This window comes from Sardina pilchardus, chromosome 23 (assembly GCF_963854185.1).
Source record: "Sardina pilchardus chromosome 23, fSarPil1.1, whole genome shotgun sequence".
Taxonomy (NCBI): Eukaryota; Metazoa; Chordata; class Actinopteri; order Clupeiformes; family Clupeidae; genus Sardina; species Sardina pilchardus.
Window position 1 is genome coordinate 22,355,922 of NC_085016.1, and position 16,908 is coordinate 22,372,829.

At 45.8% G+C, this 16,908-nt stretch overlaps 1 protein-coding gene across 1 annotated transcript in view; it reads left to right on the forward strand.

Annotated features, from left to right (window-relative positions):
* The window catches only part of pibf1 (progesterone immunomodulatory binding factor 1), a 40,095-nt gene that overhangs the window by 4,578 nt on the left and 18,609 nt on the right, over nt 1–16,908 (forward strand). Inside the window, exons 6-11 of the mRNA XM_062527341.1 lie at nt 955–1,063; nt 2,783–2,964; nt 4,674–4,799; nt 6,220–6,318; nt 14,946–15,111; nt 16,806–16,908. The exon at nt 16,806–16,908 is cut by the window's right edge and continues 48 nt beyond it. Of these exons, the coding sequence (XP_062383325.1) occupies nt 955–1,063; nt 2,783–2,964; nt 4,674–4,799; nt 6,220–6,318; nt 14,946–15,111; nt 16,806–16,908 (785 nt within the window). The remainder of the gene's footprint in view (nt 1–954; nt 1,064–2,782; nt 2,965–4,673; nt 4,800–6,219; nt 6,319–14,945; nt 15,112–16,805) is intronic.

Here is a 16,908-nt window from a genome sequence, read left to right on the forward strand (position 1 = left end):
TCCATGCATTGGCCGGTAGGGGGCGCCATCATCCTGCTTATAACCCACTGTGTGCCCCTGTAGGGCTACCCTGTGCGTAGCACTGCTGGGAGTAGAGGTTTGCATTCCAGTCTGGCAGTACACCTGACTGGTGCACACCTGATGTGGCAGGTGGAGGGGGCAATGTGGTGGTGGCGGCGGCAGATATAGCAGGGGCAGTAGACAGGTCTCAGGGCTGGTGTTGCTGGGCAGTAGAACTCCAGTGAGAGCATGAAGGTCACTGTTGGGTGGAAGAGCAGTCCTACTGCCAGACTGGCGCAGTGGTCCTGAGCCCAGATCCCTTTTCACCTTTAGACTGGAGGGACATGCATGATCGACATGCAGATATGGCAGCTCAGATTACTGCACAAGTCAATAGAAGCCACAGTGAATGAATACAAGCGAATGAATGAATGAATGAATGAATGAATGAATAGACTGAACGGGTGCTGCTGTATATATTTTGGACTCAAACTGGTGTCAGTTATATGCTGGAGGTGTTCCATGAAAGAGTATACAAAAAAAAGAAGACTGTTTTCCAGGCCTGGAAAAGTCTGGGAATATGTGCGTTTTTTTGTGTTTTTTTTTTATTTTGCTTGGGACATTCGGTGCAGTTGTAGTTGCATTGTTGTCCTTATGCTGACGATGCTAATGTAGCTGTGTGTGTGTGTGTGTGTGTGTGTGTGTGTGTGTGTGTGTGTGTGTGTGTGTGTGTGTGTGTGTGTGTGTGTGTGTGTGTGTGTGTGTGTGTGTGTGTGTGTGTGTGTGTGTGTGTGTGTGTGTGTGTGTGTGTGTGTGTGTGTGTGTGTGTGTATAACTCCTCTGTGTGTGTGTGTATGTATAACTCCTCTCTCTCTGTGTGTGTGTGTGTGTGTGTGTGTGTGTGTGTGTGTGTGTATCTGTCTGTCCTGTTCTGTTCTGTATGTCTGTCCCCAGGGAGCGAGACGCGTTTGAGGCAGAGCTGAGGGAGCTGAGGAAGAGGCTGGAGATGCTGGACCTCACACACTCCGCCCAGACCAAGGAGAAGAATGACCTGCTCAAGGAGGTGAGAGAGAGAGAGACCCATGTGTGATGGTGGTAGTGTAGTGGTTAAGGAGCTCGGCTAGCATGCAGTAGCCTGAAAGTTGTGGGTTCAATTCCTGGCTTCCACCGTTGTGCCCTTGAGCTAGGCACTTAACCCCAAGTTGCTCCGGGGACAAAGTAATGACAATGTAATCCCAATGTAAATGTAAGGCACTTAGGATGAAAAAAAAAGTGTCTGCTTAATGTAATGTCAAACTTTTATTCACTTTCCAGTGGGGTTGGACAGGAGGAAACAGCTGGAGTAGACACTATGATACTGATCACCCAGATATGATATCGCTGTCCTTAATGCAATTCAGATTTCTTTATTTGTGTAGCAACGTGAGGCAATAAGCATTGTCTCTGCATTTCATTGAGATGCCGAGATATCCACATAAACATAACCAGGCCTTTAGTCTGTAAACACGCGCACGGCACCCACACGCGCACGCACGCACGCACGCACGCACGCACGCACGCACGCACGCACGCACGCACGCACGCACGCACGCACGCACGCACACACACACACACACACACCTCTACACCTGTGGCTGGATGCTAGCAGCAGTGTTCTGCGTCTTCTGTTTGCATATCTCAAGGGGAAATAAACTTGTTTTATTTTGAGTTGAAGTGATCACTTTGTTCTCCTGAGCTTCATCTGTGTGCGTGTGCGTGTTTGTGTGTGTGTATTTACGTGTGATGTGTGTACGTGTTTTATGTGTGTGTGTATTTACATGTGACGTGTGTGTGTGTGTGTGTGTGTGTGTGTGTATATATATATATATATACAGTGAGGAGCACATGTATTTGATACCATGCTAAAACAGGAATATAAAATCATCATTTGACAATTGATCTTAATGCCTTAATTTAAAAAATGAGTAAAAATCAAACCGCCAAGGACACCAATTTTCTTTGTGATTGAAGAATGTATCGTAAATAGATAAATGTTTTCCTTAAATGCTAGGGGAAGGAAGTATTTGACCCCCTATGTAACCCTATGGGAATTTAACACATAGGGTTAACATAGGGGCAGGCAGATTTTTATTTTTAAAGACCAGCTATTTCATGGATCTAGGATATTATGCATCCCGATAAATTTCCCTTGGCCTTTGGAATTAAAATAGCCCCACATCATCACATACCCTTGACCATAGCTAGAGATTGGCATGGTGCTTTTTCCAGTAGGCCTATTAGCCTGTTTGATTTGCATTGAGCTCAATGAGCATCAAACAGGCTAATAGGCCTACTGCAAAAAGCACCATGCCAATCTCTCGCTATGGTGAAAGGTATGTAATGACGTGGGGCTATTTTAATTCCAACGGCCAAGGGAACTTTATCAGGATGCATAATAACCTGAATCCATGAAATAGCTGGCCTTAAAAAATAAAAATCTGCCTGCCCCAATGTTAACCCTATGTGTTAAATTCCCATAGGGTTACATTGGGGGTCAAATACTTCCTTCCCCCTAGCATTTAGGAAGAACATTTATTTATTTACGAAACATTCTTCATTCACAAAGAAAATTGGGGTAGTTAGCGGTTTTATTTTTACTCAATTTTTGAATTAAGACATTAAGATCAATTGTCAAATGATGATTTTATATTCCTCTTTTTAGTCAACTTTAGCATGGTATCAAATACATGTTCTCCTCACTGTATATATTTACGTGTGTGTGTGTGTGTGTGTGTGTGTGCAGGCGGCGTCCCAGCAGCAGGCCCTGACGCTGCTGCAGAAGGACAAGGAGTACCTGAACAGGCAGAACATGGAGCTGAGCGTGCGCTGTGCCCACGCAGAGGACCGCACAGAGCGGCTGCACACGCAGCTGGACGACGCCAAGCGGGCGCGAGAGGACGCCTACGACAGATACCTCACCTCCAGGTCAGAGGGGCAACGGGCACGGGCTTCCTTTAATACCCCGGGGTGGGCAAGGGCAGTGAGGGGCCTCATTTCATGCCTATGGGCTGGGACAGGGGCAGGGGCAATAAGGAGCTTTCTTTCATTCCCAGGGGTAGGAGCAGGGGCAATAAAGAGCCCTCTTTCATGCCTATGGGTAGGGTTAGGGCAGGGGCAATAATGAGCCCTCTTTCATGCCTATGGGTAGGGGCAGGGCTGGGGCAATAAAGAGCCCTCTTTCATGCCTATGGGTAGGGGCAGGGGCAATAAGGGGCCCTCTTTCATGCCAAAAGGCTGGGGCAGGGGCTTCCTTTAATGCCCAGGGGTGGGCAAGGGCAGGAAGGTGGTCAGGGGCAATAAGGGGCCCTCTTTCACTTGCGACTTGCGCTCCTGTTTTTCTTGCTCATAGAGCCTCAGCTGCACTGTAACTTATGAAGGTGTGCACTGCAGGCTCTCCTCTATGTTCTGAAGCGCTCCTATTCTCTTGCTGTAGAAGCTAATTGTGCTAATTGTTGCAGCACAGGCTCCGCAAACGGGAGGTTTCAGTTGAGTGCCTGGTGTTAGCCGTGCTGTTAAGATTAACCGATGTAGTTGGTGTCAGGTGTACCAACAGGAGCGCGTGCGATCATCAACACACGTGCTAGCACATAGGCACACACAGACACACGCATGTGCACGCGCACTGACACACACACACACACACACACGTATATCGTGAGAGAAACTTCACTCCATCCTCATCCTTGTGATGGCGGACAGACTGCAGACTGCACGGAACAGGAAGTTCCCAGCCGAAAACCCTTCTGCAGAAGCGAGGCTCAGCTAATTAGCGTAGCATAGCTGCACAGGTGAGAAAGCAGCTCTGTGCAGATTCCTGATACCTCCCCCAACACACACACACACACACACACACACACACACACACAAAACCCCCTGTCACTACAAGTGCGTCTATGCATGGTGCAGCTGCTGAAAGACATGAGTTGTACATAGTGTCCCATAGCTCAGAGATCCATGTCTCATGGCAGGGTGCATGTTCCATGGATAGTATTTACAAACTCCTTTGCAAAGTCTTGGCACCCCAGAGCGCTTGAAAACACAATTGCTAACGCCACCAGGGTTATTTATTTATTTGAGTGTCTCTTTCCTGCCGTTTTTCATTAACAAAATGTCCTTCAGCCCAGGGGGACTCCATTGTTTTGCATACAAGTGTGTAATCTTAAGCGCTGTGTTAAATCCCCTGGATGAAAGCCCAGGCAAATGACTGTGGATGTAGCAGGTATGATCATATGCATGTGAACCTGACCAGACTTGTAGGATGCCTGCTTGTGTGATGCCTCTATCTGAGGTACAGAAAGCCTGTGCTCTACCTGCGTTGCAGAAAGCCTATGCTCTACCTGGCCATTATAAAAATGTGTGTGTGTGTGTGTGTGTATATATGTGTGTGTATATGTGTGTGTGTAAACGTGAACGTGAATGTGAACTTTCACTTCTTCCTCCTATCCAGGGACCACTCTAAGAGTAGGAGAGTAAGCTATGTTTGTGTGTGTGTGTGTGTGTGTGTGTGTGTGTGTGTGTGTGTGTGTGTGTGTGTGTGTGTGTGTGTGTGTGTGTGTGTGTGTGTGTGTGTGTGTGTGTGTGTGTGTGTGTGTGTGTGTGTGTGTGTGTGTGTGTGTGTGTGTGTGTGTGTCCAGGGACCACTATAAGAGCGAGTACGAGAGCAAACTCCGTGACGAGCTGGAGAACATCCGCCTGAAGACCAGCCAGGAGATGGAGAGTCTGCAGCGCACATCCAAGGAGATGTACGAGCGCGAGAACCGGTAAGAGCACCCCCTGCTGCACCGGCATGGAACGACACCTCACACACCCACTTCCACAAAGGGAATGGAGTGGTTCAATTGCTTGGCTTGGCTTGGCTACCACCGTTGTGTCCTTGAGCAAGGCACTTCAAGTAACCCATGTAATGACAGTGTGATGCGTTGTAATATGCTTGATATATGGAAGTCACTTTGGGCAAAAAGTGTCTGCTAAATGTAATATAATAATAATAATAATAATAATAATAATAACAACACCAACCTCCACAAATAGCTAACGCTAAACGTCTGATTCATTAGAGGTGATTGTCTGTTATGTGATGTGGTGGTCCTTCATGTGCATCATCCGAATTATGTACTATTATTTAACTATTATTTCTAAGTAGTTATTAGCAATTATGCTGGTCTTGCTTGTTAGAGCCTGTTGTAATGATGTTTATGCACTTACTGGGTTGCAGTGAGACCATTGTTTTGATTGGTGGAGTGCCAGTGAAAATAGGTGGATTGGTTTTGAGACTCCCCTAGTTGTTGTTGTATTATGCGAGTGTCTAGGGTAGGTGGTGATAGTTCTTGTGTCCTGTTGAGTCAAGTCAATGTATTTTTGTAGCACACACACACAGTCTTGCTTAGAGCAGCACTCCATTATTTGGAGACTGCAGTTGTTTTGTTGTGCTATTCTCTAAGATTGAATCATGTTTATGTCTATTAGCAGGTCTGCTGTTAGTTCTGATGGATCGTGGCAGTTCTACTGTTTGTTCTGTTGTGTGGGTAGCGCTACTGTTTATTCTGTTGAGTCATGGTACGTTCTACTGTTTATTCTGTTGAGTCATGGTACGTTCTACTGTGTATTCTGTTGAGTCATGGTAAATCACCTTATTTCTCTAGCACATTTGCGGAGAGCCCGAGTTATGCACGAGCAGCTGGAGATCTGCTTTACTGATGGGGGGGGGTAATCTCTGCCCTCTGACTCATGATGGGTATCCCCCCCCCTCCCCCCCTCCCGTTGCTAAGGGCAGCTGCTCAGTTGCACGCCTGTGTTGAAATGCCAGTCATTCATCTGGTCTTTCTCTCTATCTCTCCCTTTCTCTCTATCCCTCTCTCTGTCCACTTTTTCCTCTCTCTCTATCCCTCTCTTTTCTCTCCCCTCTCCCTCCCCTCTCCCTCCCCTCACCACCCATCTCTTTCACTCTGTCTGATTCACCCTGTCTCTCTCACCCTTTTCCTCTCTCATTCCATCTCTTTCTCTCTCTCTCTCTCTCTCTCTCTCTCTCTCTCTCTCTCCCTCTTCCTCTCTCCACATATTTCTGTCTTTTTCTCTCTTCCTCTCTCCCCGTTTCTCTCTCTCTTTCCCTCCTCTTCTCCCCATCCCTCTCTCTCTCTCTTCATCTCTCTCTCTCCCTCTCTCCGTCTCTGTCTTCTCTAGGAGTCTGCGTGAGATGAGGGACAGTGCTCTATTGGAGAAGGAGCGGGCCGTGGGCGCCGAGAGGGACACGCAGGCCAAACACGACCAGCTGCTGGACCAGTGAGTGTCTCCCGTCGCTTCTCACGCCTTCTCATGAGGTGCATTCAAATGCGCAAACATATAGGCGAACGTTAGTGAACGTTTGCAAACGGTTTTCCGTTAGCCTTGAGTTTTCGGCGAACGTTTGTGAACAGTCGCAAACAGTCTGAGGTGGTAGTTCTCCGCGAACATATAGGCTACCGCTAGTGGAACTGGACGGTAGTTTGATGAAGGCTACAATGCGATTACCGTTAGAATGGAGTGTTAGGCCCCAGCTGTGGCGCAACTGGCTGGGGCACCTGCATTGCATGCCGGCGACCCGGGTTCGATTCCCGCCCTGTGGTCCTTTCCAGATCCCATCCCCGCTCTCTCTCCCATTCGCTTCCTGTCACTCTCCACTGTAACTATCAATAAAGGCATAAAACACCCCAAAAATATATGTAAAAAAAAAAAGACTAGAATGGTAACACATAAATCATTCAGATTTAACTGTTCAAAGAAAACATGTTCACCACGAACGTTTGCCACTGTTTGCCCAATTTGAATGCACCTCTGATCTCACCTGATCACCTGGGGACACCTGAGGGGTATTCCAAGTAGGTGGTTTAGAGACAAACCTGGGTATGTTAACTCAGGGTAAGTGGTAATAGAGGAAATGTATGGCGTTCTTCTCCAATGCCATAGGGGCTCTTGTGGGAGGTTTACTACACACTCTGAGGTTTGTCACTAAACCGCATCCTTGAAATACCCCCCGTGGACTGTTCTCACTTTATTGTCATTTCACTATTTCACAGTTGACACAGAACGTCGTGAGACAAAACACTTTCTCCCTAAAGTTAAAGACACAGTACGCGCTTAGGCCAGCACATAATCAACAAAGCGCAGCATGAAGGACCAGATAAAGAGCTTGAGTGCAAGAGATCAACGTCAAATTGATTTGTATTACACATTATTGGACATAATGGCCATTCAGTGTGGTTTACAGACAGAACAAACAAATACAATGGAAATGAAAATCAATTCAGTCAGTTCAACCCAGAAATCAATCTGTCAATCTCGTTGAGCGGCGGTGTGTCAGCAGAGTGCTGTTTCTATGCCTGAGGCGCGGTGTGCACTCATTGACGCACTTATTCTTACTAAACTCTTACCTTTTTGACATTTCCCTGGAACTGTTGTTTGAATTGCTTTACTGTTTACCATGTTGTAAGTCGCTTTGGGTAAAAAGTGTCAGCCAAATGTAATGTGTAAGAGAGACAGCCGTATCCACTCGTAACTCAGCCATGCAAATCACATCTGAATACCAGAGATTGACAATAAACATGTAAAATAAAAACATCAAAACTTCAGAACTTAGAAACCTTTGAAACATCAAAATACCCAAATCTGCAGGGTTAGAATATATGTAACTGTGTAAAAGTAGGGTCCATGCTGGAAATAAGTACTTTACTTTACTTTAGCATGTCATCCTTTGGATAACTTCGTCTTGATCCAGAAATCAATCAATCAATCAAAAAAGTGAAACTGTTTGAAGTTTGAATGATTTGCTGTAGAATTCATAAAAAGCATCATAAATGTTGGGACAGCAGTCCCTGTAAGGAATTCTATATGATCCGGATGCCCATATATGCATTTGATCCGGAATGTCGTACGTTTGACCTAAATTTCCATACCTAGGTTGGAATGACGGCACCGCCTCCGTGTGCGTGTGTGTGTGTGTGTGTGTGTGTGTGTATGCATGTAATAACGAGTTCTTGTGGTAGGATTTATGAGGCAACACTTTCAAGGAATTCCTTAATTGTCGTGTGAGACATCTCCTATGTTACTCCTATGTTAGTACTGTAGAGCTATGACTTATGCCTGTGGGCACGATTTGGATCTTTGCCATAATCGAACAGTCCTAGTGTGTGTGAGCAATGACTATAGTGATACACACGGACACCTGCTGGGTCACTGGACACACACACACATTTTACATTTATTCATGTTGCACTTTTACCCAAAGTGACTTAAATATGTCAATTATACTACAAGGGGCATTTTCCACACTATTGAACCCACCATATTTCAGTCTGAGGAAGAGCCATGGGGCTAGAAATATCAGTGCAAAGAAGAAAAAATGAAAAAAAAAAAAACATTCCCAACTACATATGGACATATCCCTGCCCCCCCCCCCCCCCCCATACTGGGTCACCTGAGTTCTCCACCATGTGCTCACCTGAGTTCACTTGCTCTTGCTTGACCTCTGCTGACCTGTCCAGGTGAGTCTGACCTCTGAGCCCTTGGGCCTTTCCCCCCACCTGTCAGACAGGTCGCAGTACGCAGCATACAGCATGTGCTCTGTCACATACCAGCACTGACACTTCTTTAAAGTATATTTTGTGGGGCTTTTTGTGCCTTTAATGATAGGACAGTGGAGAGAGACAGGAAGCGAATGGGAGAGAGAGTAGGGGTGGATCTGCAAAGGACCATGGAGAGGGAATCGAGCCAGCGTACGGTGCCCCAGACACTTGTCAACCTATGACCTTTTGACCCATGTTCCGTTAGTTGTAGCAGTTTAGAGCAATGCTGCATTGTGGTTGTGGCATTGTAGATCATTACTGTATGTATGTGGCCATGGTGACCTGGGTTCGAGTCCAACCAAAGTGAAATCAGTCGCTTTGCGCACAACGTTATTTTGAGGAAATCCACAATAAACAAACTTCCGGGTTAAAATGTTGAATTTCACGTTTTCGCATAATTCGACAGTATACAGTCTACGGTTTCATATTGTGAACTCATTTCACGGAAAAACATAAGTTTTGACTGTTAAACCCGGCGAAGATTCAACACATTTGCAGTCATTCCCGTTGTCCACGCTTTTTTTTTTTTGACAAGTGTCAAGTCCTCCCACATCACAACATAATCCTCTTCGGAGGAAAAGCCACAAACCACAACATAAGCATATCAAAGCGGTGTTGCAACACATCCTCCTACAAGTGTGCGTGCAGGCGGTGGCGGTGCTGTCACTCGTCACTCATCCATCATATCCACCTACGTATTACGGTGAAATGTGACCCTGCAAAGCGAAACCAGTCGCTTCGGTAACATTTACAAAATTAAGTTATTGTGCTCACGTGAACGGCCATAAGCTAACCTTTCCAACGATATGTATATCGAGGGTATTACACAAACTATCAGATAACCGCAACCAAAGTTGACATGGTTCTCCTGTCGCCACCTTGGAAAGCTTAGGTGATTTCTCCTCTTCTGGCATATGGTGACAGGAGAACCATGTCAACTTTGGTTGCGGTTATCTGGTTGCGGTTACCTTAATACGTAGATGGATGAGTCACAGCACCACCACCGCCTGCACTTTTCCTCCGAAGACCAACTATAGGGGCTTCTCCGAACAGGTGTGTGTGTGTGTGTGTTTATGTATTGATGTGGGAGGACTTGACACTTGTCAAATTCACACTACTAGCAAGGCCTAGATAAGAGTGATTAATAAAGTAATCAATCGACACTGCCTCCGTCTAACATGATCCAGCAATGTGTTTAACACGGAGTTCTTGCATGTTTGTGCACGGTTCACATACACTCTTAAAATAGGTGAGATGTGTAAAGATACGCTCTGGTCGGACGGTGTATGCCCTGCCTGTGAACCGCTGCTGGACTTGTGTCTGGAACAATAGATAGACGTCAGATGGGCGACTCAAAAACGGTTATGATGTAAATCATACATCATCTTTTATTGCGAACTGACTCGTCATCACAGCACCGGAGGCACTTTAAGGATGAGCTCTTCATGAGGTCAGATTGGGTCCAGCTCCTCTGGCATGGTATTCATGTTTTTACCTGCCTGGGTATTAAAGGGATATTCCGCCATTTTTGGAAATACGCTCATTTTCCACCTCCCCTCGAGCAAAACAATCGATATTTACCTTGCTCCCGTTCATCCAGCCATTCTGTGAGTCTGGCGATACAACTTTTAGCTTCAGCCTAGCATAGATCATTGAATCGGATTAGACCATTAGCTTCTCGCCTGCTAGCTTCATGTTTAAAAGTGACTAAGATTTCTGGTAATTTTCCCATTTAAAACGTGTCTCCTCTCAAGTTAGAAAGTGCAATAAGACCAACTGAAAATGAAACCTGGCGTTTTTCTAGGCTGATTTGACATGGAACTACACTCTCATCTGGCGTAATAATCAAGGCAACTTGCAAACGTACCATAGGCGCAGTGATATCGTATGCAGCATCTGAAAATAGTCCCCATAGACAACAAGCAGTAGTAGTGCCAGTAGTTTGCAAGTTGCCTTGATTATTACGCCAGATGAGAGTGTAGTTCCATGTCAAATCAGCCTAGAAAAACGCCAGGTTTCATTTTCAGTTGGTCTTATTGCACTTTCTAACTTGAGAGGAGACACGTTTTAAATGGGAAAATTACCAGAAATCTTAGTCACTTTTAAACATGAAGCTAGCAGGCAAGAAGCTAATGGTCTAATCCGATTCAATGATCTATGCTAGGCTGAAGCTAAAAGTTGTATCGCCAGACTCACAGAATGGCTGGATGAACGGGAACAAGGTAAATATCGATTGTTTTGCTCGAGGGGAGGTGGAAAATGAGCGTATTTCCAAAAATGGCGGAATATCCCTTTAACACACATGCATGTACGCATGCACACACACACACACACACGCACACAGACAGACAGACGCATGCACATATACATGTACACACACACACACACACACACAGATGCACACACACACACACACACGCACATGCACACACATGATGCATACACCCCCCTCCACACACACGCACACTCACGACACACACACACACACACACACATGCACACTCAGTCACGACACACACACACACACACACACACACACACACACACATACACACTCACACACACACACACACACACAGATAGGGATGACATGTATAAGGAAAAGGTCATCTGTAATGAGTGGATGTTCTCAGGCTTTACACTGTAATGTTCAACATCCTCAAAGTGCCTGTCTGTTACTGAGCTATCAAAGGCGGCTTGTCAAAAAAAAAAAGCTGTAAAGCGAAAGTGTACCTTGTCGGATTCTCATGTCTGTAATTATGATTGGTGCCGATTGTCTGCAAGAGTTGATTTGACACGCAAGGGTGAATGACTTCACATTTTACCAAAGAAGACAGACAGGATTGTCTTTAATAGCCTTATAACCCGTTCTTAACCTGTGCCCCCCCCCCCCACAAATACACACACACACACACACACCTTAGCCTAGGGGAATAATGAGATGCCTGTAAACACACACACACACACACACGCATATACAAGACAGTTCCAGAGAGGTGACATCTCATGTAAATGTGAGCATCACATGATGCATTAAGATAACAAAAGCCCTCTCAAGAATATTCTTCATATTCACATAGTTCACATAATGTAATTCTACAAATACAAAATAAGAACAAATATAATGTAATAAAAAAAAGAGCAGAGACGCAGAAAAAAAGATATGACCGTCAATCATTAATCACCATTATTTGGTTGACAAATTCATTGTCAACTACGTAATTGTTATGACAGGCCTTTTATTAGTTGTCAAATTTCATTCCCCAAATCACAGGAGTGGCATAGTCTGAACAGGTCACTGTTTTGCTGCTCAAAAGTCAAAAGCAAAAATGATGCACCCAAATAACAGCGTCTCACACACACACACACACACACACCCCCGGGTTCTGCGACCTTATTTGCCCATTGCCCATGATGCCAGAGGCCGTCGAATCCTCCCCCCCACACTGGCGGCATACGGCTGTCATGTCTGCTGATCTGGGGAGAACAGTTGTTACGCATACCTCACATTTCTCCTGCTCTAAGGGGGGGGGGGGGGTCAGAGAGCCATTGCACTGCTGCTGGAGAGAACTACACACACACACACACACACACACACACACACACACACACACACACACACACACACACACACACACGCCATATCATACACACGTTTATAGACAGATGCTGCTGCAAGCCCCCATCCCCCATCACTAAGCAGGCCACTGTTGCCCCCCCCTCTTCCACACACACACACACACACACACACACTCTGACATACCCATGTCTATTTTTGGAGAGGGGAGTGAGTGATGAGGAGAAATGAAGAGATAGAGAGTGAGGGGAGACACAAAAACAGGAACATTTTGGAGATCCATGTCCTGATAATTCCTCCCAAACCCAGAACCTCTCTACTGAACTGCAGAGCAGGCCAAGCATGCATGTGTGTCTGAGGACCATTTTTTTTTTTAAAACCTCCGCCAAGGAGGTTATGTTTTCATCGGGGTTTGTTTGTTGGTTTGTTTGTCTGTCTGTCTGTGTGTTTCTTCGCAAGATAACTCAAAAAGTTATGGGTGGATTTCGATGAAATTTTCAGGGAAGGTCTGAAATGACCCAAGAAAGAAACAATTAAATGGGAGTGATCCGTATCACCGTCTGGATACAGGAGGCGGTTATGTTTTCGCTTGGCGGAGGTTTGCACTCTCTGAGTGTTTTCGAGTTTATTTGTTTTTTTGAGTATATTTTTGGGATTTTTATGCCTTTAATGATAAGATAGTGGAGATTGACAAGATGCAAATGGGAGAGAGAGCAGGGATGGGATCGGGAAAGGACTACGGGCGGGATTCGATCCTGGGTCGCCGATGTATGGTGCAGGTGCCCCAGCCATTCGCGCCACAGCTGGGGCCTGAGGACCTACTGTACATCTCATTTCATTAGTCCAGAGTTGCTGAGAGCTGGCCTCTTAAGACCTCAGTTAGAGCACTATGTTTTTACTGAATCACAGGGAAGAGTTTGCTTATGGTGGAGCTGTTTTTTCCCCCATTAGTTTGGATTAGTTAGATTTGTCCTCGAAGAATTCTTTAAACATCTTGAGAATGTGCCGCCATGACATCACAAACCATCTCAAGCAGGCTCCAACAGAGATATACATACACACACACACACACACACACACACACACACACACACACACACACACACACACACACACACACACACACACACACACACATACACATACACATACACATACACATACACATACACACATACACACACACACACACACAGAGCAGGATATCATAGACTTCCTGGGAGCCAAAGTTGTGCTACCTAACAAGATTCCTGGTTCTTGAGGTTAAGAAGCCTGTGCCAACCATCACAACACTGCACATCATGTATTATTAGCTGAGGACAGAGCAGTTCCCACACTTACACACACACACACTCACATACACACTGTTGTAAATGAAAAACAAACACTGAGAAAGTGATTTGCATGTAGCAGCTAGCTGTAAGCGATTGATGGATTCATTGCTTATCGCGTAGGAACGAAACCTGAAACAAATATTGCTCATGGTTCATCTCAGTTCAGAGAGTTGCGGCTCTGTGGTGCCAGTTCTTTTGTAATGATTTCAAATCATCTTTTTTCCCACCTGCATGTTTGCACCTGTTTTCTGGCTCTTCGCTCACAATTAGAACATTGAGTCGTCTTCCGTTCTTCGTTGGCCGGGGCGGTTTTGCCTGGCGCCCAACTGATGGCGGTGGCGGGATGGGGTTACCTCCCAGGTGAGGGCAAACCTTGCCCTCAGGTGCTTGCGTCAACCCAAAGGCTGAGCCTCGTTGCGTCACTCTCGTCCAGCCGGAGGGCAGAGCGGAGTTTTGGAGCGAGAGGGTGGAGAGAGGAGCAGGTTTTAGAGTGAGGAGGTGGAGAGAGGAGCAGGTTTTAGAGTGAGGAGGTGGAGAGAGGAGCAGGTTTTAGAGTGAGGAGGTGGAGAGAGGAGCAGGTTTTAGAGGTTTAGGAGCAGTGAGGAGGTGGAGGGTTTTAGAGTTTTGGAGTGAGAGGGTGCAGGGGTTTAGAGTGTTGGAGTGAGAAGATGGAGAGAGGAGCAGGTTTTAGAGGTTTAGGAGCAGTGAGGAGGTGGAGGGTTTTAGAGTTTTGGAGTGAGGAGGTGGAGAGAGAAGCAGGTATTAGAGGTTTAGGAGCAGAGTTTTGGAGTGAGAGGGTGCAGGAGTTTAGAGTTTTGGAGTGAGAGGGTGGAGAGAGGAGCCGGTCTTAGAGTGAGGAGATGCAGGGATGAGCGGGTTTTAGAGTTTTGGAGTGAGGAGGTGGAGGGTTTTAGAGTGAGATGGTGCAGGGTTTTAGAGTTTTGGAGTGAGGAGGTGGAGGGTTTTAGAGTGAGATGGTGCAGGGTTTTAGAGTTTTGGAGTGAGGAGGTGGAGGATTTTAGAGTTTTGGAGTGAGGAGGTGGAGAGATGAGCAGATCGTAGAGTTTCGGAGGTGCAGGGATCTCTTTCTCTTTCCCACCTCTCCCCTCCTCTCCATCTATCTCTCTTCATCTCACTCCTTCTCTCCATCTTTCATTCTCTCCATCTCTGTCATCCTCTCCCTCTCAATTTTCAATTCAATTCAATTCAATTCAATTCAATTCAATGAAGCTTTATTGGCATGAATGTTTCAATAGCATTATTGCCAAAGCTAAATTACATGTACACATAAATGAAACTAAATTACATATAAAAACTAAATTACATATACCCTCTCTCTCTCTCTCTCTCTCTCTCTCTCTAACTTCTCTCCTCTCTGTATCCCTCGTTCCCCTCCAGGTTGCGTCAGCTGCAGCTGGGCTCAGACAGTCGTGGGTCGGAGCTGCTGAACCAGCTGAAGCTGAAGACGTTTGAGTTGGAGCGCGCTCAGATGGTGCAGGAGGAGACGGCCCGCTCCCTCAGCCTGTGTCAGATGGAGTGTGAGAAACACCAGAAGAAACTCGAGGCAGGTGCTGCCGTCATAGACACACCCCCCCCCCCACATACACACACACGCACACTCTCGCTTGCTCACTCAATCACTCACTCACTCACTTGTTCAGCCACTCACTCACTCACTTGTTCAACCACTCACTCACTCGCTCGCTCAACCACACTCTCACTCACTCACTCACTCACTCACTCACTCACTCACTCACTCACTCACTCACTCACTCACTCACTCATTCATTCATTCATTCAACCACTCTCTCACTCACTCACTTACTCTGGCATACTCACTGATCGTATAGGTACAGTATTATGTAATGTAGTAGTGTAGTCTACGCTATAACCTCACCAGTAATTGCATTAGTTGTATGTTGACCAATCACCAGTGCAGTCTAAAATCTGTCTGTACACCTTTCAGTACCGAGATTCAAATCTGTATTGATTAATTTATTCATTCATTCATCTGCGTTTATTAATTAATCAATTCATCAATTCATCAATTCATTCATTCATTCATTCATTCATTCATTCATTCATTCATTCATACTGTATGGACCATCTGTATTTTTTATGATGGACTCCTTGGAAGGGGAAATACCGATGTTACACACATGTCTGGAAAGGTACTGTGGTATTCTCCACAGACATTTTGAAATTGACATTTTGAAACACCAATGGCTAAAGTGTTATGTTACTGCACCTCATAGGTGTAGTTGTTCATCTTTCTTCAGAAGCCTGATTTAAGCAAGATATCTCTAGAAATATCTAGAAATGTTGCATCTGTTTTTTTCTGTGCACACCAACAAAGTGGCAAGTGCACACATCCTATGCGTTACACCTTCCATTATCGAGATTCAAATCTATTTGTTTATTTCTATACTGTCTATACTGCCCACCTGTGTTTTTGATGATGGACTCAATGCTCCTTTGCATGGGGAATTCCATGTGTTGCACACATGTCTGGAAAGCTGCTCAAAGACATTTTGAAATGCACATTCTGAAAGACACTTTGCTGTTGTGTTGCTCCACATCATAGGTGTGAAGTCCTGATGATGATGATACACTTGCTCATGTTTCTTTAGAATCCTGATTTAAGTGGCCCAGGGTGTTAAGATTTGCGTCACACGGTTCATAGTCATACATGATTTATTGATTGTTCCGATACAATTTCCCAGTGCCAGCTGACTGAGTTGGTTAGCAACATTGCAAAGGGCTGCCATTTATTCCATGGTCTCCTATGGGAGTGTTGCCACGGTTTTCTCTACTGCTCTAGAAAAGGGGTACATCAGTATGCATTCATCCTGTACTGGCTGAGCTATACTCTTCTTCTCCCTCTCTCCCCCTCTCTCTGCCCCTCTCTACCCCCTCCTCTCTCTCTCCCTCTTTCTTTCTCTCTCTCTCTCTCTTCCTCCCCCCTCTCTCCCTTTTGCTCTTTCTTCTACTTTTCTCTCTCTCCTCCTGCTTCTCTCCTCCAATCTCTCCTTCTGTCCCACTGTCCTTCTCCCATTTTCTCCCTCCCTCTCTTTCTCTCTTTCCCTCTGTCCTCCCCCTCCTTTTTGCTCTTCCTCCTCTCCTTCTCTCTTGCTCTCTCTCTCTTCTTTCTCTCTCCCCTTCTCCATCCCTCGCTCTCTCCCCTTCTCCTTCTCTCCATCCCTCTCTCTCTCCTTCTCTCTCCCTCTCTCCCTCTTCCTCTCTCCCTCCCTCTCTCAGGTGTTGACTAAAGAGTTCTATGAGCTGCAGTCGTCGTCGGAGAAGCGTGTGGTGGAGCTTCAGTCTCTGGTCAGTGAGCAGCAGGTCCGGCTGGAGACCTACG